Below are 25,965 nucleotides of genomic sequence, written 5' to 3' on the forward strand. Positions count from 1 at the left end.
AATCCAGTTTTCACACTATTTCGATGATGGTATGTAAATTTAATATTATTTTCTATTCAATAAAATTTAGAAATTTATAAATCTATGAAATTATTTATTTCGTACAACTGCTTACAAAATTTAATAATTGTTTGCAGGTTTCTAATGGATTTTGATTTCTTTATCGAAAATGGTACTTCTTAATTTATATTACTTATGGATTATATTCTGACTTTTATTATATTTTCTTTAAATATGTCATTATTTTTAAATACAATGGAAGATATATAGAGTTGGCAATCCAATCTTTTTGGCAAAACTTAATATACAGAATATGTATGCATATGAAGCTCTATTTATAATAACATAGATCCATGAGAAATAATATATAGCATCTTGAAAATATATGCTAGCTAAAATTTATAAAATTATATATCTATGAAATTATTTTATTTCGTACAACTGCTTACAAAATTTAATAATTTTTTGCAGGTTTGTTTTCTTTATTGAGAATTGTACTTCTTAATTTATATTACTTATAGATTATATTTCGACTTATATTATATTTTCTTTAAATATGTCACTATTTTAAAACGAAAAATATAAACATAAATATATTCGTCACCTAAAATACACACTTACAACGTATATACAATACAATTCTACTTAGTGATAATATAAAATCTGTAACTTCAACAACTGTATACTATTTATTCCACATTTTGAATATTTTTATGCCGGCACAGGGTGCGGGCCAGTCACCTAGTTCTATATTATTCCCCATCAAATTTGTGCCTAGCTCGGGTATGTGCCAAATTCAGATTAAATACATGTAGAGAACTAAAACAATAAAAAAAAAAAATTGAACTTTAAAACAGTAAACTTGGGAAGGTCAAGCACTTTCTTTCATGACTTGGGACCTTGCATTTGGGTAAATCTTTGGGAAAAAACTAATATGATACAATCGTGGTTTACCCTAAAATCACCAGGAACAAAACCAACACCGTCTGTAGCATTCTTGCGCAAAATTTGATCACCGGTCAACTGAAGATCAAGCCTAACGTCAACCAAGCTGTCCAAACGCAGATTCTCATACTTATCAGCAACTACATTAGAGTACTCCAAGTAAACAAGACCCGGAGTATCAAACATAACACAAGGCTTCGAACCAGAAGCATCATCATCGCGTCTGTACACAAGCCTCTGGAGCGTCTTGTTAATCCAAAGTACAGATGCAAATCAATCACACGTACTCAATAAGTTTGAGTTTATAAACTTTTATAAATCTTACTTGATTTATAAATTCTTATAAACTGTTATAAGATAATTATGTTTCTTCTTCTCACAACATAACTGATTGTGGTTTGATAGAGGTTTGTCTAAGCAATTTCTTAAGACATAATTTTGCCCTAGTGTGTAGTTTCGTAGGTATCTATCTTGAGGATACAACTACCAATCTCCGTACGACACATCCGTACCAAGACCATAACAAACTTTATTTTGAGTTTTCCTTCAGAAACTTGTTATGGGAAAGAAAAATATTAAATCCAATTGATACTCAATAATCTTCTCTCTTCTTTCCTCTTTCTCTTCTTTTCTCATATTGCACTTGATTATTTTATATAATAATTCAAGTGGTGCTTTTAATCAAAACATACGTTAACTCAACCGGGCGCATGTATATGTTGACTCATTAACTCATAACCGACACGTTTTGTCTAAAATGTTCCTTCATTTAATTAACTAAAGTCCAACACGTCTGACTTGAAACAGACCCGTCCCAATAGTGACGATTCTACCATCTCTTTGAGAGAAACAGAGCTAAAGCAGCCGCTTTTGTCGTCAAGAAAGCCAAAATTCTGCTGCGAACATTATCTGGTAACGTGCTGATCACGTCTATGGAACTTGTGTTCGCTTTCTTGTTGTTACCTTCCATTTCGAGAAAGGTCCGCACGAGAGAGCGATCCTACACAAAAGAAAGCGAGAGAAGTAAAGGAGCCGACTTCGATCTTAAAGAAGAGTACTTTAAGAGGAAGCAATGAAAACGAGACCTCTTACCTTCCAATGGAATGACTAAAAAAAGCTTTACAGATTCTTGAGGCGAGAGGATGAAACAGAGTATGTGAGAAGAGGGTGAGATGAATATTTGAGCGCTAAATGCTATTATAGTGTCATGATATTTAAGTATTTTCGGAGAGTTAACAAACAAAAACAATTGGGGAAATAAACATTATGGTTGGAGAAAATTTTCGTTTTGTTTTTTGTTTTCTTTGGATTCTTTTTTAACAAATTCCCTATGATAGTTTTTTTTTAGTTTTTGTAACAAAATAGCAATCAATGAAAAAAATGACCAAAATAAGTTTATTAAATGGTGAAAATGTATTTTTACTTTAAGGTTAACTAAGTTAGACTTGGGGTTTAGAGATAAGGGGTGAGGTTTTGGAGATAAAGTTTCAAATTTAAAAAAAAAATTAAAAATTTTAAAATAAAAAGAAGCTATTTTGGTCATTGTTTATCGCTATTTTTGTGACAAAACTTAAAAAAACCATTTGAAAGAATTGCCCTTCTTTTTTGTTAAAATAATTTTCATTAATTTTAATTTTTATGTTACATAAACATTAATTTAACTTTTTTTCTTTCTCGAAAAAGAATTTTCATCCATTTGGATTATCCTCTCATATTTTTTAATGACAATTTTAGTCATGTGTATCTTGTGTGTCATTACTTTCGCAATAAATATAGATTATAATTAATTGGAATTTCAAAAGACACACATATCATTTAATAATTACAATTAGCTGACGATGACTTAGAAAAACATTGTAGAACCTAAAATCTACACTAAGTATTTAATAGTGATCGGGAGTTCAATCTGGAGAAGAAAAATGATGTGGGCAACGATATCCTTAGAACACAACGATATAATCAGGTATGAGTCGGCGAAAATGGACTATATTCGTAGGTCGAATATCATAAAGATATCGGGAAAGAGAAGATCGTGACTGAACTCGAGAACGAGCTGCCTACGTACCCGTCGTGGGATCAAGTCTAAACGTAGTTCGATTATCATCATCTCGAAAGGGATGTTGGTGTCATCGGTCTTGAGCAAGACGTCGGGTTTGTCGGTCCCGATCGATACATCGAGTTCGTCGGTTCTCAGGAGAGACATCGAGTTCGTCAGTTCTCAGAAGACGTCGGTTTTATCTCTTACCATCTCGGGCGAGATGTCGTTTACCTCCTTTAGAACGAGACCCCATTCACGAATGGGGAACAAGTTGAACTCGAGACGGTCGATTACGATCTCGTTAGATCGTTTATCGTACGAAGGATAAGTCTTGTTCTTCAACAAACGTGGAGACGTATTGGAGTGATAGAGAAACGTGTATGATGATGTATAGTAAACCCTTCGTCTTATTGATCTATGTTAACGCATGGAGCCTGGATTCACTAAGTGCACACGTCTCCTCCTTAATAATAATGGTAATGGATGGTGTTTTATTTGTCGTTGTGAGCCCCCTGAAGCTCTTTTGGAAGATGGCCGTATAAATCAATTGCTTTGTCTTTTTATAAGGGTTTCAAGTTGTTGCACGTGCTTCCTAAAATTCAGTCTTTGACCTCTTCTTACGTCCATGTGAGTCCGAGAGATCGGTAACTAACTTTTGACTTCGTCTTTGACGTTTAATATCAACACGAGATTTGGTGATGAATTATTGTCCCACAATAATTTATATAATAACATATAACTATAGTAGAAGTGATTTGGTACAAAATCATGGTCCAACACACATGATTTCACATCAGTCATTGCAATTCTTCTGATATTAACCACTGGAGTAGCTTATTATACTACCAACAATAACATATTTTTCCTCACACATATCATTTAATAATTACAACTAACTGACTATAATTTAGCAACACGTGATTACACATCAGTCATCGCAATACTTCTTATTAACCACTAAAGTAGCTTATTATACTACCAACAGTAAGGGGGTGTATTGAATTAAAGGTTTTAGGAGATTTTAGAGTATTTTAATTTTGGTGGGATTTAATGAGTTTTGAGGTTGTTTGGGTGATTTTAGTTAGAATTTAAAAAATACAAATAACAATCGCCAGGTGGTTTGATAAAATATCTTTTCTAAATTTAAGTTATTTAGGTGATTTGAAGATAATAGTTATCTCTGCTTACATACATTGCTTAGGAGTTTCTATACTTACCTAATCACTTATAAGCTATATGCATAAACTTGTGACCACTAATGTATACCAACAGATGGACCATTAATGTATATTAGAATATATGACCAAAGAATCTATCCACGAATTTGACTTTGAAGAGTTCCACTGGAGAAAAACCAAAAAATGTCATTCTGCTTATAAACTTTATCCAGCAACTTCATGTAAGCCATCCTTCCATACAAAGAGAAAATTAGTCAACAAAGCTCCGATAAAAAGAAAAGTAGTCAACTACATGTAAGCCTTCCTCCCTGGATACAAAGAGACAACTAGTAAACAAAGCTTCATGTAAACCTTCCTCCCTTGATGAAAAGAGAAACTAGGCAACCAGTTTACCTTCATGCTGGTTGAACCCAATGCTTCTCTCCAAAACCCCAACAAATCTTGAATGTTGTGAGAAGTAGCCATCTTGTGCATCATACAATGATGTGTGTATGAAATCCAGAACTTGTCCCTTTAGCAAGACAGTAGTCCCCACGCTTAATGAACCTTCAAATGTAAATGAAATCTGACAATCATAAAGTTCATCACTTTATCACTAATTCAACTCATCAAGACAGCCAATTTTCAAACAGCGACCAAGGCGTGGCAGCTCGGATCAATCAACATTTCTACTGCAAGACAGTGGTGAAAATTTCTCACCCTCACTAGAGCCAAGAACCCACCCTCACTTTCTCCGGTCCCGTTCGCGACGGTGGCTTACTTGATCGAATTGAAGTTCGGGATGCAAGGGACGAAATCACTGATTCAAATTTCATAGAGGCTTGGGGGCTAGAGAAGCATGTATCAGCAAGAGCCGGGAGAGTACTGAGATTCGTCCGCCATGTATACTTATGAAGGTGACGAAGTCAAAACCAGAAAGGGTGTCTCAGGCTTCTGCCGCTTACAAGAGCTCTCAAGCAGAGGAGCAAAAGAATATTATTTTCCACGAATGTTATTTTTTTCTCAACTATCTTCAAATAACACCTCTAGAGATGTTATTCTATAGAAATTGTTTTCAACTAAAAACTGGTGTAAACTCTCCTCAAATCCCTTTTACAAATTTTCTTTTCAAATTGTTGTTTAACATTGAATAACAGTGGATTTGATATAATTTTTACAAATGATTAGTTGAATAACAGGAGATTTTAAGTGACATTTAATAACTCTGCAGAAATTTCATATCTAATAACAGCTGATTTGAATTTTTTTTTTTAAATCATTAGTTGAATAACAGAGGATTTTAACCAAATCTCATAATCTCCTAAAACACCTAGTTCAATGCACGCCTCTAATATACTTCTCCTCACACATATCATTTAATAATTACAATTAGTTGACGATAACTTAGCAACAAATGATTACACATCAATCATCACAATTCTTCTAATATTAACCACTAAAGTAGCTTATTATACTACCAACAATAATATACTTCTCCTCACACATATCATTTAATAATTACAATTAGCTGACGATAACTTAGCAACACGTGATTACACATCAATCATTACAATTCTTCTAATATTAACCATTAAAGTAGCTTCTTAATACTACCAACAATAACATATTTCTCCTCACACATATCATTTAAGAATTACTGACGATAACTTATCAACACGTGATTACACATCACTCATCGCAATTCTTCTGATATTAACCACTACTACCAATACTAACATACCTTTCCTCACAGTACGTTTTAGCAATCACTACGTAGAGTCCGAAAATGAGTACAATCACTGATTGAATAGGTGCAATTTCAATCGCATATGTTAATGTTGGATGAACTAAAGTTTTCCCAAGCATCCACTATGGTGAGATGCTCATAAAGTAAGAAGTTGCATTTTGTTTTGGTAACCCAATATATATAGAAACTCTTGGAACATAAACCATAGCAAGAAATATTAAAGCCTGCATACAAGATAAACAAAATATTATTACCTCACAAACAAATTCTTTAAGTTAATAAACCAGTAATTAAGACATGTAAAAGACAAAACAGACTTCTTTCCGCATTGCTTCTCTCATGACATAGTATTGCAGCTAGATAAGTCCAGTTGTTGCTAGGAGAAAGTTTTCAATTTTTCCTTCTTTTACTCTATTTACAGAAAAGTTCTTTCTCAAGTCCATAGGATAAGTACTACACTAAATATAAGGGAAAGAGTGCGAGACAACAACTCTCGATATTGATGTTCCAAGTTCTGGTGTTAAGAATTAAATGGGCCTGACTTTCTGTTATTGGGCTTTCAAGAAGCCCACTGATATCACAACTGTTATGTGTTTGTCTGCTTCTTCTATCCTCTCCTGAGGAATGAGATATGAAGCTCTTTTCTGAGATTTAATGTTGCTCAATCTATCTCATCACGCTTCGTTTATCGCAATCCACTTCGTCTTTCGAAGCTCACCTCCACATTAATCAAATAACACCATGGCTTACCGTTTCCCTCTACATTCATCATCTCCACACTCTCGATTCCTCTCTCCCTCAAACCACCCAAAAACCCCGAGATCCCCCAGAAAACACCACACCTCAATCTCATGCCAAAACACAAACGATCCTCAAGACGAAGAAAAATCCAAAATCAATCTCCTCGCAATACCAATCACACTCACTCTAATCTCCGCCTCACTACCCCAACCCTCCCTCGCCGCCGCAACGAAGAAGAGAAGCCAGAAGAAGAAGCCTCAAGAAGCCTTAACACCCGAACAGCTCAAATCCTGGTCCAAAGACCTCCCCGTAGTCTCCAAACGCATCCCCTACACAGACCTTTTAACCCTAAAGTCCCAAGGCAAGCTCAAACACGTCATCAAGCCTCCATCCTTAACCCTGCGCCTAAAAGCAGAGCCCGTGCTAGTCGTCTTAGAAGACTCCCACGTGCTGAGGACCGTGCTGCCGTCAATAGACGGTAACAAACGGTTTTGGGAACAATGGGACGAGTTAAAGCTCGATTCAGTTTGTGTAAACGCTTACTCTCCTCCCGTTAAGAAGCCACCTGTCCCATCTCCTTACTTAGGGTTCCTATGGAGAGTCCCGTCTTACATGCTGACGCTGGCCAAGCCCAAGAAGGAGTCTAAACGGGCCGCGGAGCTGAAACGGATGAGAGAGGATTTCAAGAGGCAGAGGAAGGAGGAGATGGAGAGGATGAACGAGGAGAGCGAGGCGATGGAGAAGGCGATCAAGGCGCAGAAGAAGATGCAAGAGAGGAAGAAGAGGAAGGCGGTTAGGAAGAAGAAGTACGAAGAGTCTTTACTCGAGGCGAGGAGGAACTACCGCGACATGGGCCTTATGTGGGCCAGACTGGCCGAGGATTCGAACGTCGCGACTGCTCTCGGACTGGTCTTCTTCTACATCTTCTACCGCGTGGTTGTGCTCAACTACAGGAAGCAGAAGAAGGATTACGACGATAGGTTGAAGATCGAGAAGGCGGAGGCGGAGGAGAGGAAGAAGATGAGGGAGTTGGAGAGGGAGATGGAAGGGATTGAGTTGGATGATGAGGAGGAGGAGAGTGGCGAGAAGAATCCTTACCTGCAGATGGCGAAGCAGTTCATGAAGTCAGGGGCGCGCGTGAGGAGAGCGTCTTCGAATAGGAGGATGCCTGAGTATCTTGAGAGGGGTGTTGATGTGAAGTTCACGGACGTTGCGGGGCTTGGGAAGATTCGTCTTGAGTTGGAGGAGATTGTTAAGTTTTTCACTCATGGTGAGATGTATCGGAGGAGAGGTGTCAAGATCCCAGGTTTGATGTTGTGACAACTTCTTCTTTACTTATATCACCAAGTATTTATACTCCTTCCCTTTCATGTTAGTTGTAGTTTTAGGTTTTTATACACATAGATTAAGAAAACATTTAATTCTTCGTATTTCTAAAATAAAAATACACCTCACCATATCTCAACCAATAAAAAAAACAAACCGGAGAATACTGTTCATAAATTTTGCATTGAAATTAAAAAAAAACCATATTTATTTTGAAACGAAAATTTTATGGAGGGAGTATAACCTTTGAAACTGTTTGCAGGTGGTATTCTATTATGTGGGCCACCTGGGGTGGGAAAGACATTACTGGCTAAAGCTGTAGCTGGGGAAGCTGGAGTGAACTTCTTCTCTATATCTGCTTCTCAGTTTGTTGAGATATACGTTGGTGTTGGTGCGTCTCGTGTACGAGCTTTGTATCAGGAAGCTAGAGACAATGTAAGTCTTTCTCACTTTCAGATGCATCTATTATATCATTGAAGCAATACCTCTTGGTGTGTACTGTGTAGTTAGGATTCAGCCTGTTACTGTTTACTATTACTGGATGCTAAATTTTAAGGTGGTGTCACTGCAGGCTCCATCTGTGGTTTTCATTGATGAGTTGGATGCTGTTGGAAGAGAGCGTGGTTTGATAAAGGGATCTGGAGGACAAGAAAGGGATGCCACTCTTAATCAGGTTCCTGACATTATAGATTGTGTTATTGTTGTCTTCTTCGGTTTTTTTTTATGGATGAAAAATGTTTAATCGTTTTTTTTGTTTGTGTCAGCTCCTTGTGTCTTTAGATGGTTTTGAAGGAAGAGGAGAGGTGATTACCATCGCTTCCACGAATAGACCGGACATTCTAGATCCTGCGCTTGTGAGGCCTGGAAGGTTCGACCGCAAAATCTTCATTCCTAAGCCTGGTCTTATCGGACGGATGGAGATTCTACAGGTAATGGCTTTGTGTCCGTATAGTTATTCCGTACAGTGAAGGTTTGTTCTTCGGTCAAAAAGCTATATCTTTCGTTTGGTTTGTTTGTTAAGGTTCATGCTCGTAAGAAGCCGATGGCTGAAGATTTGGACTATATGGCAGTTGCTAGCATGACAGATGGCATGGTTGGAGCAGAGCTTGCTAATATCGTTGAGATCGCGGCTATCAATATGATGCGTGATGGAAGAACTGAGGTATAGGCTCTCTATTTTAAGTCCATATTACTTGAATATGAATCTGCCTGTGGATGGTTTTGAGTTCAGATGATAGTATCACGTAGCATCTGGTTTCTGGTATGTGGTGTGTGTGAATTGGGCTGGCTTAGGCTTATAATAAATTAACAAGTCAAGAAGTTCGATATCAGCAAGTAAAAGACTAACAGATCATATATATTCTCTGTAATGCAGTTAACAACAGATGATTTGCTTCAAGCTGCACAAATAGAAGAAAGAGGAATGTTAGATAGAAAAGATAGGAGCTCTGAGACGTGGAGACAAGTTGCTATAAACGAAGCTGCTATGGCTGTTGTCGCAGTGAACTTCCCTGATCTCAAGAATATCGAATTTGTAGGTTTCTTAAAATCTTCTTCTTCCTTCAAGCTCCCTTTTCTTTGACTGACATTTCAATGACTTTGATCAGCTGACAATCAACCCTAGAGCTGGTAGAGAATTGGGTTATGTCCGTGTGAAGATGGATCACATCAAATTCAAAGAAGGCATGCTTAGGTCTGTATCTTTGTTAAAAACATATTCGGTTTTCTTGATTAAACATGGGGTCTTTACGATCTTTTGTCCTTGGTGGTTTATACTATATGCAGCCGACAATCTCTCTTGGATCACATAACTGTTCAGCTAGCACCTCGTGCTGCAGATGAAGTATGGTACGGTGAGGATCAGGTAAGACCAATATGATCTCTTTTAACATGTAGATGTGACCTTATGATTTTTTCTTTTTAAATAATCTTTGCTACTGATTTTGTTCCAGTTAAGTACCATATGGGCTGAAACATCGGATAACGCAAGGTCAGCTGCTAGATCACTTGTTCTTGGTGGTCTCTCTGAGAAGCATCATGGCTTGAATAACTTCTGGATGGCTGATCGAATTAACGTAAGTCCATATCTTGAAATTGTCTTGAAACGAATATTATCATCATCTCATTACTTGGATTTGATTTGCAGGATATTGACGTGGAGGCGTTGCGGATAATGAACATGTGTTACGACCGTGCTAAAGAGGTAGAGACCAATCTTAAATTGAGTACTTTGTATCCTTTTATATTGGTTTTGTTTAAGTATGATTTACAAATGTGTATACACCAGATTCTCCAAAAGAACCGGACGCTCATGGACGAAGTGGTAGAGAAACTGGTTCAAAAGAAAAGTCTTTCGAAACAAGAGTTCTTCACTCTTGTTGAGCTCTATGGCTCCATTAAACCAATGCCACCAAGCATTCTTGAACTCAGGAAAATCAAACGGCTCCAGCTCCAAGAGAACGTGATGAAACTGGACATGACTAGTGCAAGAAACAGTTGATAAGATGATTTGTGGCAAACGTAGACCTTGCTGTAACCGTAGTGACATATGAACGAGCTTCAATAAAAAAAAGTTATTTTTTTCAGTTTTGAAGGAAATTTCAGTTTTAAATAATTTTGAAAAAAAAATAATCATGGATCTTTCTGACACGAACCAGTTATGTAAAGCATGGGGTTATAAATTTCAATATAAAATAAAAAAAGGATTGGTTAAAACTTAAAAGACACTGAAAAGTGACACATTTTCCTATGTATTTGATTTTTGGGTATTTGTTTAGGTGAAATTGCAAATTGATTAGTAACCAAACCAAGAGTCCTAGGTTGGTCGCTTTACATAAAACAACTAGATTATATTATAGGGTAGATAACATTTGACTTACAAGATTCGACAACTATATGATATTTACACATTACCAAATTATTTACTTAAACCTCCTTATTGGTTAATTAGCCACCTTCATGACTTAATCTCTATTATTGTACCACCCGATTCTTTTATACTAAAATAAAATAGGATACCCTACCAAATTTTTATTTTATTATTTGAAGATTTTACATGCCTAGTTGTTTAATAGTATAGTTCACATATTGGTATATCAATCATTTGTTACACTAGATTTCAATAGTAATTAAGCACTAGACAACTAAACATAATTTTTAACTTTTTTATAATCTGTGTAAAATAGTTCCATACGCTTCCTTCTCTTAGGTTCTTGTCTCGTATCAAGTGTCCAAAACTATTTATACAACGGTAAAATTTATATGAACTCGTGAAAGAAATTGACAAAAACAAACAGAAGTCCACAACGGCATTATTTGACTCTCCCCCTATCTGTTCATCGTTTCCCCCACTTCCCACGCCACCACCTTCTTCTGATTATTATCAATTAAAATTATTTGTTTAGGCTAAAATAAACACGTTAGAATACTATATATAAAAACACTCGTGTTTAAGAAGATTGATAACACGCTAACAACTTCAAATAAAGAGATGTGAATATGGACTTTAAAATGTAATACCACCTGTTCTTTTTTTTTCATCATGTAATACCACCTGTTCATGGAATATCCAAGTGCGTGTTTTATGTTTGAAGTATATATTATTTACTATAGACGATGAGCATGTCATTATATTTATTAGAACCAGTTCTAGAACATAGCAGCGGCTACAGTCAGTCAGTCACTGTAACAAAGAAAATAATAGACTTGTGATATGAATAATAAGATGGATTATTTAGGTTTGTTGGTCGACACAAGGCATCGAAATAATATTGGGTATATATTGGTTTATAATTATTTGATCTTTGAAGAAATCGAATGATAATAAGTTTTATAAAAGGTCAAAATATATTATTAGTGAAAAAGAGTGGACGGTGCACCTCATTAGAATGTTTTAGCGTGTTCTGAGATACATTCTCGTTTTAAAGATATTAGAAACATAAATATTCCAACCTAAAATCTTAGAATCACCTAACTGTGAATATAAATGTTTAGCATCGAGAATCTTATCAACAAATGACATGGTTGATAATAATCTACAATCTTTCAAATTGGAGATAATATTGTAAGCTTATGAATATATTATCTTAGAAATTGAATTCTTAAGTTTGCCATGTGAGCATTGGAGAAGACTTGAGTATTGAAAGAAATAAAAAACAGCCATTGACTCTTTTAAAAACTACACAAGAACATGTTTGGCTTTGTTAATTCATAAACACGAGAACATGAATGCTTTGTTTTTTTTTTCGTTTGATAAAAAATGTTTGCTTTGTTAATTCACAAACACAAGAAGTAAGAACATTGCGTAACGATAGCTTTCATTTACCAAGTTACAATAACAGTCTGATAAGTACAAATATAAATATAATTTCATTTTACAATAGCTGCATAGTAGCCTTGGTACCGTATGTTACACAACATATACTACCACTACAGTTCCTATACTACGTATCCCGTACAAATAAAAACAACACAAATGTATTTATCAATACATGAATGCAACTTACTAGTAATTAACCTAATTAGGGATTAATCAGTTCCGTGTGAGGAAAGCTCCATAACTCCAAGAAATCGAACTCCAAGAACTCTTCATAGAGATCTATGGCCGGAGGAGGATACACCCAACAATCCAACGGCTCAGAATAATCCAGGTCGGAGCGTGACTTCACGCTCATGTCATAACTCCCCTCTTCAATGTTAGGCAGCTCCACAATCTCCTCCAACCTCTCCTCCTTCTTAGACTCCGTCGCCGCGCAAGAAGATTCCGGCGACGGCGGTGCTTCCTTCATCTCTGTCGCAGCCGACTCTGACTCCGACAATTTACCGTCGACCACCATGGCGGCGGCTTCCGCAGCTGCTGCTTGGATATCATGCGGCGAGGATGACGCCGGACGAGGGAGGATAGAGGCAAGCTCCGGGAAGTTGATGACGGCGGAGGAGCCTTTGATGGCGAGAGCAGCGACGTCGTGAGCACGCGCCGCCATGTCTGCGGTGGCGAATGTACCGAGCCAGATTCGAGTCTTTTTGCGAGGCTGTCGGATCTCGGAGACCCATTTGCCCCAGCTTCTCATCCGTACACCTCTGTAAACAGGATGCTTAAGCTTTGAAGAAGAGGAAGAAGAAGAAGAAGAAGAATCCTTGCTTCTCTTTCTTTTGTTGTTTCTCGGTGAAGTTTCGGACAAGTGGGTGCTTGTTGTTGTAGTTACATCAGATTGGTCCGAAGACGATGATGTTGGTGATGAAGAACGGTTGGATGACGTCATTTTTTTGTAATCGTTTGAGAGAAGAGAGACTATTTTGTTTTGTGTGTTTGTGGATGTGAGAGATGTATTTATAGACTGCACATGATGATGTTCAATTCTTTTTTTCTTCTTCTTCTCGCTTTTTGTTAATTATTAGAAAAAGAATTAACACGTTTTCTGGTATTTGGATCTGAGAATAACTAATAATATTGTAACCTTATATAAAAAAGCAAAATAATTAATATAATAATTTCATGTTGTAGAAAGAAAGATTTTTCTTGTTATTTTCAAAAATAAAATCATGCGTAATTAGTTTTCTTTTTGTTATAAAGGAAAAAAAAACAATTATACACAATTAAGTTGTGTTTCAATCAGTATTAGTGGCGTCCGCCTAGACGGCGTTTAGGCGCTATACGATAGCCAACCGTACTGTTTTTTTGTTATACAGTGTTTTATGCGGATTTATATAATTCGGGCGAATAATAGCGTTTAGACGGACATTATGCGGTCTACGCGGATGCCTAGGCGGATTTTAAACATTAATATTCAAAAAAATAAACTATTAGTATTATTATTATTATATTTTATTAATGTTATTATTTATATTACTTTTACTTATTTTATATATTTATATGATTGTAGATATTAGTATAATTGTTGCAAAATTATTTTAAATTTATCATCTTTATATATTTAAAATGGCTTTAGTTTTTATAATTTAAAACTATTTATATATGTTAAACTATATACTTATACATAAAAGTGGATTTAAAATATATTTATGTTCAGTTTTTTCAAAATAATGTATATATATTAATTTTATACTTATATTTCGTGTAAAAATATATATCTGTATATACCCGTTTAGACGTCCGCTTATACAGTTAGGCGCTATACAGTAATCTAGCACGTTGAACGCCTAGCGCGTTGAACACCGGTTTCAATAATACATAACTGAATCAATGGTGACTGATTAGTGGGTCTTATATCTCGAACTGTTCTTGTTTATTTAGACAATTCTTTTTCTTTTTTGTCAGCAAGTGGACTAGTATTGCTTATCTAGTTCTTGTTTCTAAGGTTTTACTCCATTAATTTTGGTGGAGATGTGACAAACAATCGAAGAAAATAAAATACCAAATTTGACTAATGGGAACTAGGCGCTCCATTTTAAGTGACACTTAGCCTACCCATATTTAACTTACCACGAAGCTTTTTCTTGTTTAAAAAGAAACCAGAAAAATTGCAAACATTAGTAGTTACATAATCTATTTAGAGATTTAATCACTCAGTAACCAAACTATTTAGGAACATAAGGTTAAAAGGTTAAAGAAACAAGAGAAAAAGATTCACAGGAGAACGTTTCCGACTTTGTAATGATCATCTAAAATGCTATCGTTTCCTCTTTCAGAGAGACTAGAATCTAAAGTTACTCACGTGTGTCGCTATCAATCTTCCCGTTGAGATAATTTTTATTATTCATTTTCATATATACACAAAAAGAACACACCAATATTAATTACATTTAAACTTTTGAAGACGTCAATTCATCATTTCCGTTACCCATTTGAAAAATATAAAAAAAAAGTAACTTTCAACCACTTTTTCATTCTTTTCTATCTTTACCGTTGGTAGAAAAGAAAATATCATAAAAGTTGGCACTCTTATCAAAAACATCAGTTAAAGATATCTACAAATGTAACATTGTGGTCCTATTCTAAGCCCTTTCATAAACTATGTAACGTCAAAACTAAATGAAACAAACGAGGCATAACAAGCAAAGCTGACTCAAAATAGACCAAGCCTACTTTCCCCAAAAGAAAGACCTAAACGTGTTAAAAACTATACAGTTAGGAGATATTGTAATGATTAAGTTGGCCATCGACAGGAGTCAGGAATCTCAACTGAGACTAGGCTGAGTAAGAACCTGACTTGAACCAAAAAAACATATGCTTCATTACATTCATTACCGACTGTGCTCCAAGAAGTAACGGAGAATGTTAATGGAAAGGACTTTTGTTTCCTTAATTTTATTTCATTTTTTGTCTTATTTCGATACACAGACAGTCTCTTCAGATATATATAGCAAACGAGAAGGGCGAAACACATTTAAAATCCAACAGGTGAAAACAAAAGAAACTCTAAAACTACATGTTCATACCACAGAAACAATGACTCCAAACATAAGACAACGAAGACAAACAAAGAAGAAAAAGAAAGCAAAAAGCTTACCATATGATTCAAATCTACCAGAAAGTAAAACCTCGTCCGTCATCTCCACTTTCTCCTGAAGGCTTTTACAGCTCTCATAGATAAACGTTTTAGCCTCCTCCTCTCCGTGTTCATATCTCATTAAATAACATGTAACACCGGATATTAGCAAAGCATCAAGATATTCTCTTCGTGTCGCGGGCAGATGAAAGATGATCCTGCACCCACATGAACATATATGTTGTTACTGTATATGTAAATCAGACAAGGTTGCTGTAAAAGAAGATTTTACAGCTCTATATTGGGTGAGATTGATTGCAAAACTTACGGAGATGAAGTCAAATGCTCTGGTATCTTCTTTTTTCGGACCATTCATTGTTGAGGTTGGAGCTTGATTAGCAAAACTTGGCTGGAATATATCAGGGAATGCTGACTGACTTCCTCCGCTAGTACCCATAGGGAGAACATTTCCACTGCCCTGAGCGTTCATGTTGCCAAACTGCTGGAAGTTGGATATATTACCAAGGTACTGCTGCTGCTGAGCTAGCAAGCTTGCCATGGCAGCGTAATTCAAAGGTTGAGACGCAAAAGCTGGATTCATCATCATCCCATGAGGGAAATTAAAGGGCATGACACCCCCAGGAACCATTGGGTTTTGAATAAACCCAGAACCTTGTGAGCCAAGAATGCCTCCAACAGGATTTTCCGGTGCTTGGTGGCTGGTGGTGCTCGGCATTGCAAATAAATTCTCTGGAAGGGTGCTTGATGACGAGCCTTTCTGACTTGACTTGGTTTCGTCAATGGAGAAGCTTCCCATTAGATCACTTATGCTTTTAGAATCTTTGGGCTCTGCTTCAAGTGTTGCAGTTGAACCAAACATATCAAATAACTCAGGCACTTGATTACCACCAGCAGTTGGCTTTTCCCCAACAGTCATTCCAGAGAAGAGGTCATCTGCACTTTCTTTTTCTTCATTAGGATGAAATGATACATCTGCAAAAGGGTCATCATCATTTTTCTTCTCACTGCTAATCAATCCAGTGTCAGTGCTATCCCCAAACCAATCGTCATCCATCAATGGAGCTGCTGTCGTCACTGTACTGCCAGTATTAATAGCATTTGGCATGTTCAAGGTATCTTCTGTTGTATAGTCAGAATCACCTGTGTCGATCAAGTCAGGTAAATCAACAGCAGTCTCTTGCTTCACAGTCTCTGTGCTGCTCATAAAACCCTTTGACTGACCACCATTTAGAAGGCTCAGAACCTACACAAAGCCAATATTTTGAGTTAAACCATCATAATACCAAAAATGAGAGCTTTGTGAATGTTTGCAACAAGGACAATCTTACCTTGTTAGCCTTCTCCCGAAGAGAAGACTGAGGAGAATCTGCGCATCTTTGTATGACATCTGTGTTTTCACTAAAATAAGTGTGTACAATTGAAAAGTTACCATCTTCCTTCTTCCTCAAAATGGCCTCAAGGACACATAAAGCTTTCATTCGAACCTGCCAAACGAAATTCGAAAGGTCTTAAAATGTACAAACGTGATAGAACCAATAGAAGGGTACATTCGCATCAAACAGTTTCATATCATAAACATACCTGCCACATTGGAGACTGGAGCTTCCCGTCAAGAGCAATGCTTAAAGCAACAGTGTCCATTTTCGCAGCCTCTAAAATGAATACATGAAGTGCATCCCGAGTTGGCTGCAGGCGTACACCACCAGATGTAACAACGGTTTCCAGTAGCTTTTCCTCACGGGTTTTGCTCTCAAGACGAACTGAACCCGAACTTTCACTTGCGGCCTCTCCAGAAACGTGCCCCCAAGATCCACCACTGGTGTTCTTAGACGCCCCATATTTACCATCACTCCCCAGCTTAACCGGATCATATCTACCCGAGTTCTCATTTTCCAAAGTTAAAGATCTGTGGAGATTCGGACCTCTGTAGCTGCTGCTTCCGCTCTCATTCTTATTAGACAAATGACCTTGGGCAAAACTACTGATTCCTTGCTTTATCGATGCACTTCCAATACCAACCACCTCACTCAGGAACGACTTATTATCATTAACAGGTACCTGATAGTTAGTATTCCCGAATCCTTCTATGCGTCTGTTGATGCTTTCAGGAGCAGCTGGCTTACTACCATTCTCTTCCGAGAATATAGCAGAGATTGTCTCCTGAGCAGTATCTCGTACAGCCTTATTAAGCGCATCCCCTTTTAAAGGATCTGGATACCCCTTGTAATGAAATAGATTGCGAACCGCCACAGAGTTCCGTTGCATCTCTCTTCTGAACTCTGAGCCAGACTTCCCCACAGCATACTTTATCAGCCTAAGAGCCTGTGTACACGCAATTACAACAACCAGAATCAACATAAACAGTTCACAGAGAGATTTAAACCAGAACTAGACTGGAAAGCTATCAATCATATTCCCTATCAACTCTAGGCTATAACCAAACAAATAAAGAACTAAATCCTAATCTCTAAAGAGACATTAACCAGTAACCTAAATCAATCCCCATAAGCAACATTCTCAATCAAAATCTTCATGGAGACAAAGGATCTCACAAAGCATAACAATCACCTATATGCTATAATCAAACGGATAAATAACTAAGATATTACTCTCCAAAAGAGACATCAACCAGCAAACTAACTCAATCTCCACATGGAGGCAGATGATATCACAAAGGAACAACATTTTAATCAGTCAACCATCGGCTTAGACAATCAAAACAGAGAAAAAGGGATACAATTACAATCACAAGAATCAGCAATAACAATCCTACGCTTCCCTATCAACTCTAGGCAATATAATCCTAATCTCAAAGCCAGAAAACTAATGCAACACCTACAAACGATCTCCCAAAGGCAACAAACAACATTACCTTCTGCTTAACGATGGGGCTCTTGTTATCAAGACGTTTCAGAATGAAGTCGGAAAACTCCTTGACGATGGAGACGTGAGAAGAACGAAGGAGGTCGCAGAGCTCTTCCAATTTGTAAACAGGAGCCACCTTGTCTTCGTCAGACGTCACCGCATCGATCATCCGCGACCTCCAATACGATTCCACCGCTCTCCTGCTCGTGTCCATGATCGAATTCCTCAATCAATCAATCAATCGAAGACTCGATCCTCACACTACCAGATCAGATCCAGAGATCGCGATCGGGAAGCTCGATTTCGCCCTGCCTGCAAAACCAATTTAAACGCAGATGTAAAAGTATCCACTTTTGGATATTACGCAAATCGGAATCAGATCGAAATAAGCAGAGATCGGAGAAACTCACCGTCGGTGTGTAGAGGTGACAAAGGAAGGAAGGAAGGAATGAGTCGATGCAGATTAAAGGTAGCGATTCACTACTTCTTCCCAATTTTTGTTTTATTTTTTTCTTCACACATGTTTTTAATATTTATTGCAAATTTCGAAAATCCCTTGTATATTATTTGATAAGCATTGCAATTTTTTTTTCTGTAACTACATGTCATCGGTAGAATAATTCTTAGAATCATTAGAGAAATATGTTGGTCCATCTAATTATATAATAAATTTTTTTATTAAACTAACAATAAATTCATCACTAATGTACTTTATTATTTCCTTAAATAGAATTTACGAAATTGCCTAATATGACTAAAGTATATATGACAATTAATGATTTTGAATAATAAAGATTTGATAAAAAATAGTGTATCTTCTATCACATTTGTTTAATTTTAAACTATTAATAAATTAAATAACCACAATAACCATATAATAAAAATTTAAATTTTTATGTATATGTTATATTTTAAATTTTTACAAACAGCTATAAATTACTAAAACTGTTAAAAGTTTCACAATCAAATTTTATGATCCATGGTTTAAAATTTTTGTTATGACAAAATACAAATGATTACAAAAATTATATAAGTAAAAAGTCTAATTTAATTAATTATTAAGATTAATATATATATCGTTTTAAATTAAACTATAAACCATATAAAATACAATATTTTAGTTTCAAAATTTACTTTGAATAATTTTTTTGATAAAATTTTTGAACGATCATTGACAACTTATTTTTTTTAAAAAATTCTAAATTACTAAAACTATTAATCACACAATGAAAATTTTGTTATCAGTAATTTAAATTCTTTTCTATAAAAGATACAAATGGTCAAAAAAACTATATAAGTATAAGTCATCATTTAATAGACATTAATATTAAAAATATACTAAAATATATTATCTATGTTAGTATCATTTAAATTTAATAACATATCCTATCAAATATAAAAAAAATATTTTTTAGATTAATAAAATTGATTTATATGTTTGCACCAATTTAATTATATATTTAATAGTTACTGACTTTTAGTTATTTAATATATATTTATTATTTCATAATATGTAAAAATATTTAATACATAAAATAATTTTTATATATAATGTTGATCTTGCGTAAGGCGCGAGTCTTAACCTAGTTAATATCTAAAGGCTTTGCTTAGTTGTCATTGTGTAACCTTATCTGGCTTAAACAAATTATGTAAAATGGGTTGATTAAAAAACATACTATATGCATTTATAAAAATTTATTACTTGCAACATCTATAATTTTTTCGAAAACTGTATTTACATTTTTATACAAATCGACCTTCTACTAATCTGTTTCAATAGACCACTACACCTACACCATTTTTGACTGTTTTATGAATATATTCACGGTTGATAAATCATTTTGTTTATATTATTAATAAATCATTTTTCTACAACTCAGCCAAGCCACTCAAATAATGAAGCTTTTCACATTCACATAATTTCTATTTATTTCTGGTACAAGAAAATTCAATAAAATCAATATATTCAGTCAAAAATAACAGATGTAGAAAAAGAAAAGAGAGCAACACCAAAAACTAACTAAAAACAGAACATTCTAATTGCGGAAAAAGCTGGAGACTTTGTTGACACTCATCATCAAACCATCATCACTCTCTTCTTCTCCTTCACCATCTTCATCATCAACCACCACGTTTCTGAACAGGTTTTTGAAGTAAGGAACAATCTTCGGAAGCACATGTAAATCCGCCATGTTTATACTCATCATATCGAAACCAATGCATGTGTTGTGCATATGTGACTCGTCAATCACCGGAATCTTCGGATACCTCTGGCTAAAATGAGTCAGTATGATCCTGTACACTCCTGCCGATGATCCAACGTCGATTGCTTCTTTAGTCGTGCTATGGTTCTTAGCAACAGCTTCTTCTACCAACGCATCCTCAAACGTGGCCTGTAACAAATAGGAAGATGAAAATTAACTAGAACGTGAATGAAGTCATGTAGGCCTGCGGTTTTGAACCGAACCGAACTCACCGAACCAAAATTTTTGGTTAATTCAGTTAGTTTGGTTACAAGTTCGGTACAATTCAGCAGGTTTATAAAAAAAACTTTGGTTTTCGGTTCGGTAATCAGCTAGCTCGATCTTTCAAAAAAAATATTGTTAACCAAATCTAGAACCGAATTAACCAAAATTTCGAACCAAATGAACCGAACTAACCGAAATTACGGAATTTAACCAAAATTTTTAACTGAAACCAAAAACTTCGGTTAGTTCAGTAAAAATTTTAAAAACCGAACTACCCAAACCCGCACATGTTTTAGAATATTTTTGGTTAAGTAGGAAGCTTCACAAACCTCATGTATAAGAACAGTTGCTCCTTTTGAAGCTTCAACCATCTGAGGACAAGGCCTTGTGTCGCCTGAGTAAACCATTTTCCAACCCGGAATCTTATCTCCGGCCATGTTCTTTCTCTCTGCTGCTTTTAAAACAACCCCAAAGGCTTGAGGGCAATGCACAACAGGAAAACTAATCAAATCCTCTAAACCCATTTCTCCTAGAACCCTTTTCAGTTTCTTCAAGTACGGTAAAGCTGAAGCATTGTCCGTTACTGGGCTACTCGGTCTTTTGTATATACTCAGCATTGGACTTCCTTTACTAAACAAAGAACCTTCTGCACTACCGTTGCTGGTAGTTTTCTCAGGGCTGGTGGTTTCTAGAGAAGCCCAAGACGTTGAGGTGGTGTTCCTACAATCAAGAAACTCCATATCTAAATCCTCGAGTCTTTGATACGCATCGAGAAAGTTCTTAAGCGGCCTCGGTCCAACCACAATCACCGGCTCATGAGCCCCTCCTTTCAAAAGCTCACGTCTACGAGCAAGGATTCTCGCAAGTCCCGTGTGGTGATCAGCATGGATGTGAGAGATCCATATACACTTCAAGTTTCTGACCGCTTCATCAGCTCCTTCTAAACCGTATCTTCGTTTAAGCTGGCCTAAAGTGCCTTCCCCACAGTCCAAGAGAATGCTACCTCTAGAGAACAGGTCGATGTAAACCGCACTGACGTTTCTGTATCTTGAAGGTTGGGATGAACCGGTGCCTAAAAGAACTATCTCCATGTCGTCTCGTCTGATGTTTTCAAGACAGCTTGGGACAGTGCTCTCGTTCAGCCACGGCTCTTCGATCATCATCTTGTTGTTGTGTGGTCCGTTCCATAACCGCTTGACTTCTTCGGTCTTGGAGCTGATCTCAGGAATCTCTGAAAGTAACTCGTCTATTACACGCGAGGAAGTTAACTGACTAGGGATACAAGATCTGTCTAACCCGAGGTTAACATGTGGACGCAGAGTGAACTGCGCACCATAAAACAAAGTTAGAGAGAGATAGATTAAGAGCTAAACAAACCAGTGCACGGAAACAACAGGAAAGGAACCCAAAGCATGAGAAACTTCAATACCTTGAGGAGATTTTCAGCCGAAACGTTTTCACCAAGACTTGAACCAAAGCACTGACAAGCAAAGAAAAGAACACAGCTTGATTCAAAAATATCCGAAATTATCCAGAATACTTGAAAAGTAGCTAAAACTAAATATTCAAAAATACTAAAACTCCAAAAATAGCCTAAATTTCTATTGGTTCTCCAACCAAATATCTAAACTGAACCAATTTCATGTTAAATATGGATATTTATCATACACTAATCAAATTTATATGTTGTATATTATCTTTAGTTTTGGATTTTAAGGTATATTGAGATTTTTGAATTTGTTTACATAATTTAAATGGATATCCACCCCCCGAACCAAATATCAAAGATCTGAAGTTCTGAATTGAACCGAACCCAAACCAAACCAAAATTTATAAATACCCAAATGGGGTTTAAATTTCTAGCCCTTAAACCCCGAATAAATCTGAACGGTACCGGAATGCCCACCCCTAAAAATAATGTAGTATCAAGACAGCCTTTGCCAACCTTGCTAGAAGAATCTGGATTTGTCAAGTCAGTTGCATGTTGAGGAGACCAAAATCCAGGAGCTGGAAAGAACTGTGGGCATAGATAGTTAAGTCTAGCTGTGATTCTAGAACTAGCTTTCAAGATGGGAAACTCCATATTCTTCCTGGCCAAAACACCAAAACAAACTATCAGACAAATAAAAAATCAAAAACTTTTGATAATTAAAAAAAAACATTAACTGAGGAAGACTCACGTTTCATGTCCAGCGAGAATGTGCTGAGCAGAATGAAACCTCTTCATCCAGCTCTGGTAAGTCGCACTATTCGTCACAGAAGCTGGACTCAAATGTATAATACAATTAACAAACTTATCCCCATCGGCTGAATAATAACTCTTCATCGATGGAGCAGATAGCAGTTCCTCGGCGTGTGACTCTGCTGGACAGTCCACAAGCAAAACAACAGGACCAGGAACCGAAGGTCCCATCACATCACTCGGATGAACCGTGATATCTTTGAAATCTGACTTCACCGACTGTCCAGACTGGAGTTTACCGTATTTAGGACCGGCTCTGAGCCCAAGAGCCATGGCCTTGGCCGGATCAAATTTTCCGTTGATTTCAGGTAACTCGCATACATACACAACCGACGTTTCACCAGATTTGTTTCCTGGTTCCTCTGAAGGACTTGGTTCGAGGAGAATAGCGGAGATTTTCACAACTTCGTCATTTACAAGAACGAATGGATCTTCTTTGGCTTTACTTGAGCCGCCAATTTGAGGCGTGGAGTCAGATGGACCAAAACTTCGTGTGTGAACCATTGCGGCACGAGGGATGAATGACCTCATAGCGTCAACTAAGTACTTGAGATCCGAAGGACCCCATACGTTCACCTTTTTAACAAAAGAAGCATTATAAGTCTTAACTGTCTGATGGCAAGCAAAGAGATCAAATGAGAAGAACACTCACGGATAAACCATCTTCACCAATACCAGCTAGAGTCAGTAGAAGACCTAAAGCATTTAAAACTTAATCAATGTCTAATGATCTAGCAGCAGCAAACACAATGAAGCTGGTTCCAGGATCAAGAAGACAAACCTGGAAGTCCACCTGCTGTCTCTGAGCACACACGAGACAAAAATATATGATCCACCTGAAAAAAATAAGGTTAACAAATCAATCACATTTCAAAAAAAATAAGAGAGACACAAAACATACCTTTGATAACTTAATTTTATGTTCTGTACAGAAACGTTGCAAGCCCTACAAATTCAATTAGTTTGCAAGTAAGACTACATCTACTAACAAAAGCTATAACAGTTATGATCATAACACTAACCTCTCCAGCATTAAAGATGAATCTTTGTTTGTCAAAGAAGAGTAACACAGAAGGCGATGTATCCTGTGTATCCATCCCCGTTCCAAGTATCTAAAATTTCAGACAGAACCAGGAGAGAGAGAGAGATCAAGTTTCAAACTTTGAACAAAACCCACAACATCACTGAAAGTAGAGATTAAAAACCTGGACATAGGCAATGGTGTTGGTAGGGTTAAGCGTGCGAGTGTTCCTCTTGAGACTCTTCTTAGGCTGATCGATCTTATCCTTTCCCTCAGCTCTTCTCTTGTTAAACTCGAAGGAATCTGAAGAAGAAGACATACCTTTCCTCTGCCTACTCTCCTCCTCGAAGCTGCTCCACTTGCGTCGCGGAGGGAAGCGAGGAGAAGGGTCACTGCGACGGTAACCAGCGGCGCGAGGACGGCGAGGAGAAGAGGCGAGGATTGGGTAGAGGGAAAAGGGTCGGAGGAAGAGAGCGAAAGAAGAAGACTTTAGAGGAGAGAAGCCGAGAAGGGTTAGGTTATGATGAGGCATTGAAGTTAACATCTTCGTAAACTATCGAAGCTCCTTCTTCAGTTCCTCTTCTTCCTCACAGTCCTTCGGAATGATATTTTTTCTCATGTGTTCTTACAAGAAAATGAAAACGTCACTTTAGCCCATGGGCTTTATATATTATTTTACGGCCCATTAAGTAATCCATTAGGGTCTCCATTGAGAGAGATCCCTTTGTCCTACTACAGATATCTTCGGCCCATATCTGTACGCTTTTTTCACATCTTGGGTTAGTGATAGTTGTTCTTTTTTCTTTCAAACAACAGTGATAGTTGTTCAAAAGAAAAAAAGATCTGTGATGGTTTATTTGTTGGGCTTATCAGCCAGATAGCCATACATAGTATCAAATTAACTGAGTAGCCATGATTTTGACATAATTAAATGTCAGATTTTTTGCACTCAATCTAACCGGTTATACCCTTTCCATCAACAAGTTTCCAGTTGCATTGTCTAAAGTAAATGACGTAGTTGTTTTCTGTGGCTTATTAACAATCACAGAACTGTACTGAAGGCATACATCAGATGTATTTAACACATACGATGAAAGAGTATGCATCGACATTAGTGAATAATATTTGTCTGTGTAACAGAACATATGTAAACATAATGGATATTTGATGTTATTGAATTGCTATTCCATATAGATAAATAGCATAGTTCACGTATTACAGGCCAAAATATATGTATTGTAAATACTTTGTAAGTACTCAATGCTTCTCGAATGATAACCTCTAGAAACATGGTTATAACAGAGTAATCCACTATATTTTATATAGAAATGAACTTTTTATATTTCAAACATTACGATAATGAAGAACGGTAGCGCATTCGTTACAGATCATACAATTTTATCTCAATTAGAATAGTTTGTCAATCGATTATATTTCAAATAGAATATGCATAAAAGATCTCACACAGACAAGTTGTATTGACTAAACATTAAACTCTAAACCCTAAACCCAAATATAATCTCTAAACTCAAATATAATGGAATAAAATAAATAACACAATACATATTGGTAAAATTATAAAATGTATATAATTACATGGAAGAAGTTAATGCTGACCCTAACAATACTACCTCACCTTTTAAATACTAAACCCTAAACTCTAATCACTAAACCGTAACCCAAATATAAACCCTAAAGCCACGTATCAAAATCTAAAAAATACATAATATTATGTAATATTAAATTATAGAATGTAGATCATAGTATGTTTTTAACAGATTCAAAAACATGTAGTGATAGTGAGAACTTAAGAAAATTACAAACTATATTTATAAACAAAATATAGCACTTTTTAGTAACCGTCAAATAGAATGGAACATGATAAAATAGTATAGTAACAAAATATATCACATTACAAAATATGAAAATATATATTGTTTTACATT

At 36.3% G+C, this 25,965-nt stretch overlaps 4 protein-coding genes and 1 long non-coding RNA gene across 5 annotated transcripts; 1 reads left to right on the forward strand and 4 right to left on the reverse strand.

Annotated features, from left to right (window-relative positions):
• Nucleotides 1-6,369, reverse strand: LOC125587978. Its single transcript, XR_007324369.1, has 2 exons — nt 4,555-6,369; nt 1-4,469 (listed from the first exon to the last, which is right to left on the reverse strand). It is a non-coding gene; the product is annotated as an uncharacterized LOC125587978 (long non-coding RNA).
• Nucleotides 6,370-6,504: 135 nt separating this feature from the next.
• LOC106401326 (probable inactive ATP-dependent zinc metalloprotease FTSHI 2, chloroplastic) lies at nt 6,505-10,539 on the forward strand. The gene is made up of 11 exons (XM_013841824.3): nt 6,505-7,934; nt 8,217-8,389; nt 8,526-8,627; nt 8,719-8,883; nt 8,976-9,116; nt 9,330-9,488; nt 9,562-9,647; nt 9,740-9,818; nt 9,907-10,029; nt 10,101-10,157; nt 10,242-10,539. The coding sequence occupies exons 1-11, from the start codon at nt 6,629-6,631 to the stop codon at nt 10,452-10,454; spliced, it is 2,604 nt and encodes an 867-aa protein (XP_013697278.1). The 5' UTR covers nt 6,505-6,628; the 3' UTR covers nt 10,455-10,539.
• Nucleotides 10,540-12,253: 1,714 nt separating this feature from the next.
• LOC106394643 (ethylene-responsive transcription factor ERF036) lies at nt 12,254-13,271 on the reverse strand. Its single transcript, XM_013835213.3, has one exon. The coding sequence runs from the start codon at nt 13,213-13,215 to the stop codon at nt 12,475-12,477; it is 741 nt and encodes a 246-aa protein (XP_013690667.1). The 5' UTR covers nt 13,216-13,271; the 3' UTR covers nt 12,254-12,474.
• A 1,920-nt stretch (nt 13,272-15,191) lies between these two features.
• LOC106391229 (protein MODIFIED TRANSPORT TO THE VACUOLE 1) lies at nt 15,192-18,903 on the reverse strand. Its single transcript, XM_013831837.3, has 6 exons — nt 18,699-18,903; nt 18,296-18,600; nt 17,005-17,745; nt 16,752-16,907; nt 15,731-16,666; nt 15,192-15,620 (listed from the first exon to the last, which is right to left on the reverse strand). The coding sequence occupies exons 2-6, from the start codon at nt 18,500-18,502 to the stop codon at nt 15,579-15,581; spliced, it is 2,082 nt and encodes a 693-aa protein (XP_013687291.1). The 5' UTR covers nt 18,503-18,600; nt 18,699-18,903; the 3' UTR covers nt 15,192-15,578.
• Nucleotides 18,904-20,182: 1,279 nt separating this feature from the next.
• LOC106401888 (tRNAse Z TRZ4, mitochondrial-like) lies at nt 20,183-24,642 on the reverse strand. The gene is made up of 10 exons (XM_013842497.3): nt 24,204-24,642; nt 24,021-24,110; nt 23,900-23,944; nt 23,780-23,834; nt 23,651-23,694; nt 22,937-23,574; nt 22,702-22,846; nt 22,186-22,236; nt 21,086-22,081; nt 20,183-20,681 (listed from the first exon to the last, which is right to left on the reverse strand). The coding sequence occupies exons 1-10, from the start codon at nt 24,561-24,563 to the stop codon at nt 20,325-20,327; spliced, it is 2,781 nt and encodes a 926-aa protein (XP_013697951.1). The 5' UTR covers nt 24,564-24,642; the 3' UTR covers nt 20,183-20,324.
• Nucleotides 24,643-25,965: the final 1,323 nt, after the last annotated feature.

Source organism: Brassica napus, chromosome C5, assembly GCF_020379485.1.
Source record: "Brassica napus cultivar Da-Ae chromosome C5, Da-Ae, whole genome shotgun sequence".
NCBI classification, from domain to species: domain Eukaryota; kingdom Viridiplantae; phylum Streptophyta; class Magnoliopsida; order Brassicales; family Brassicaceae; genus Brassica; species Brassica napus.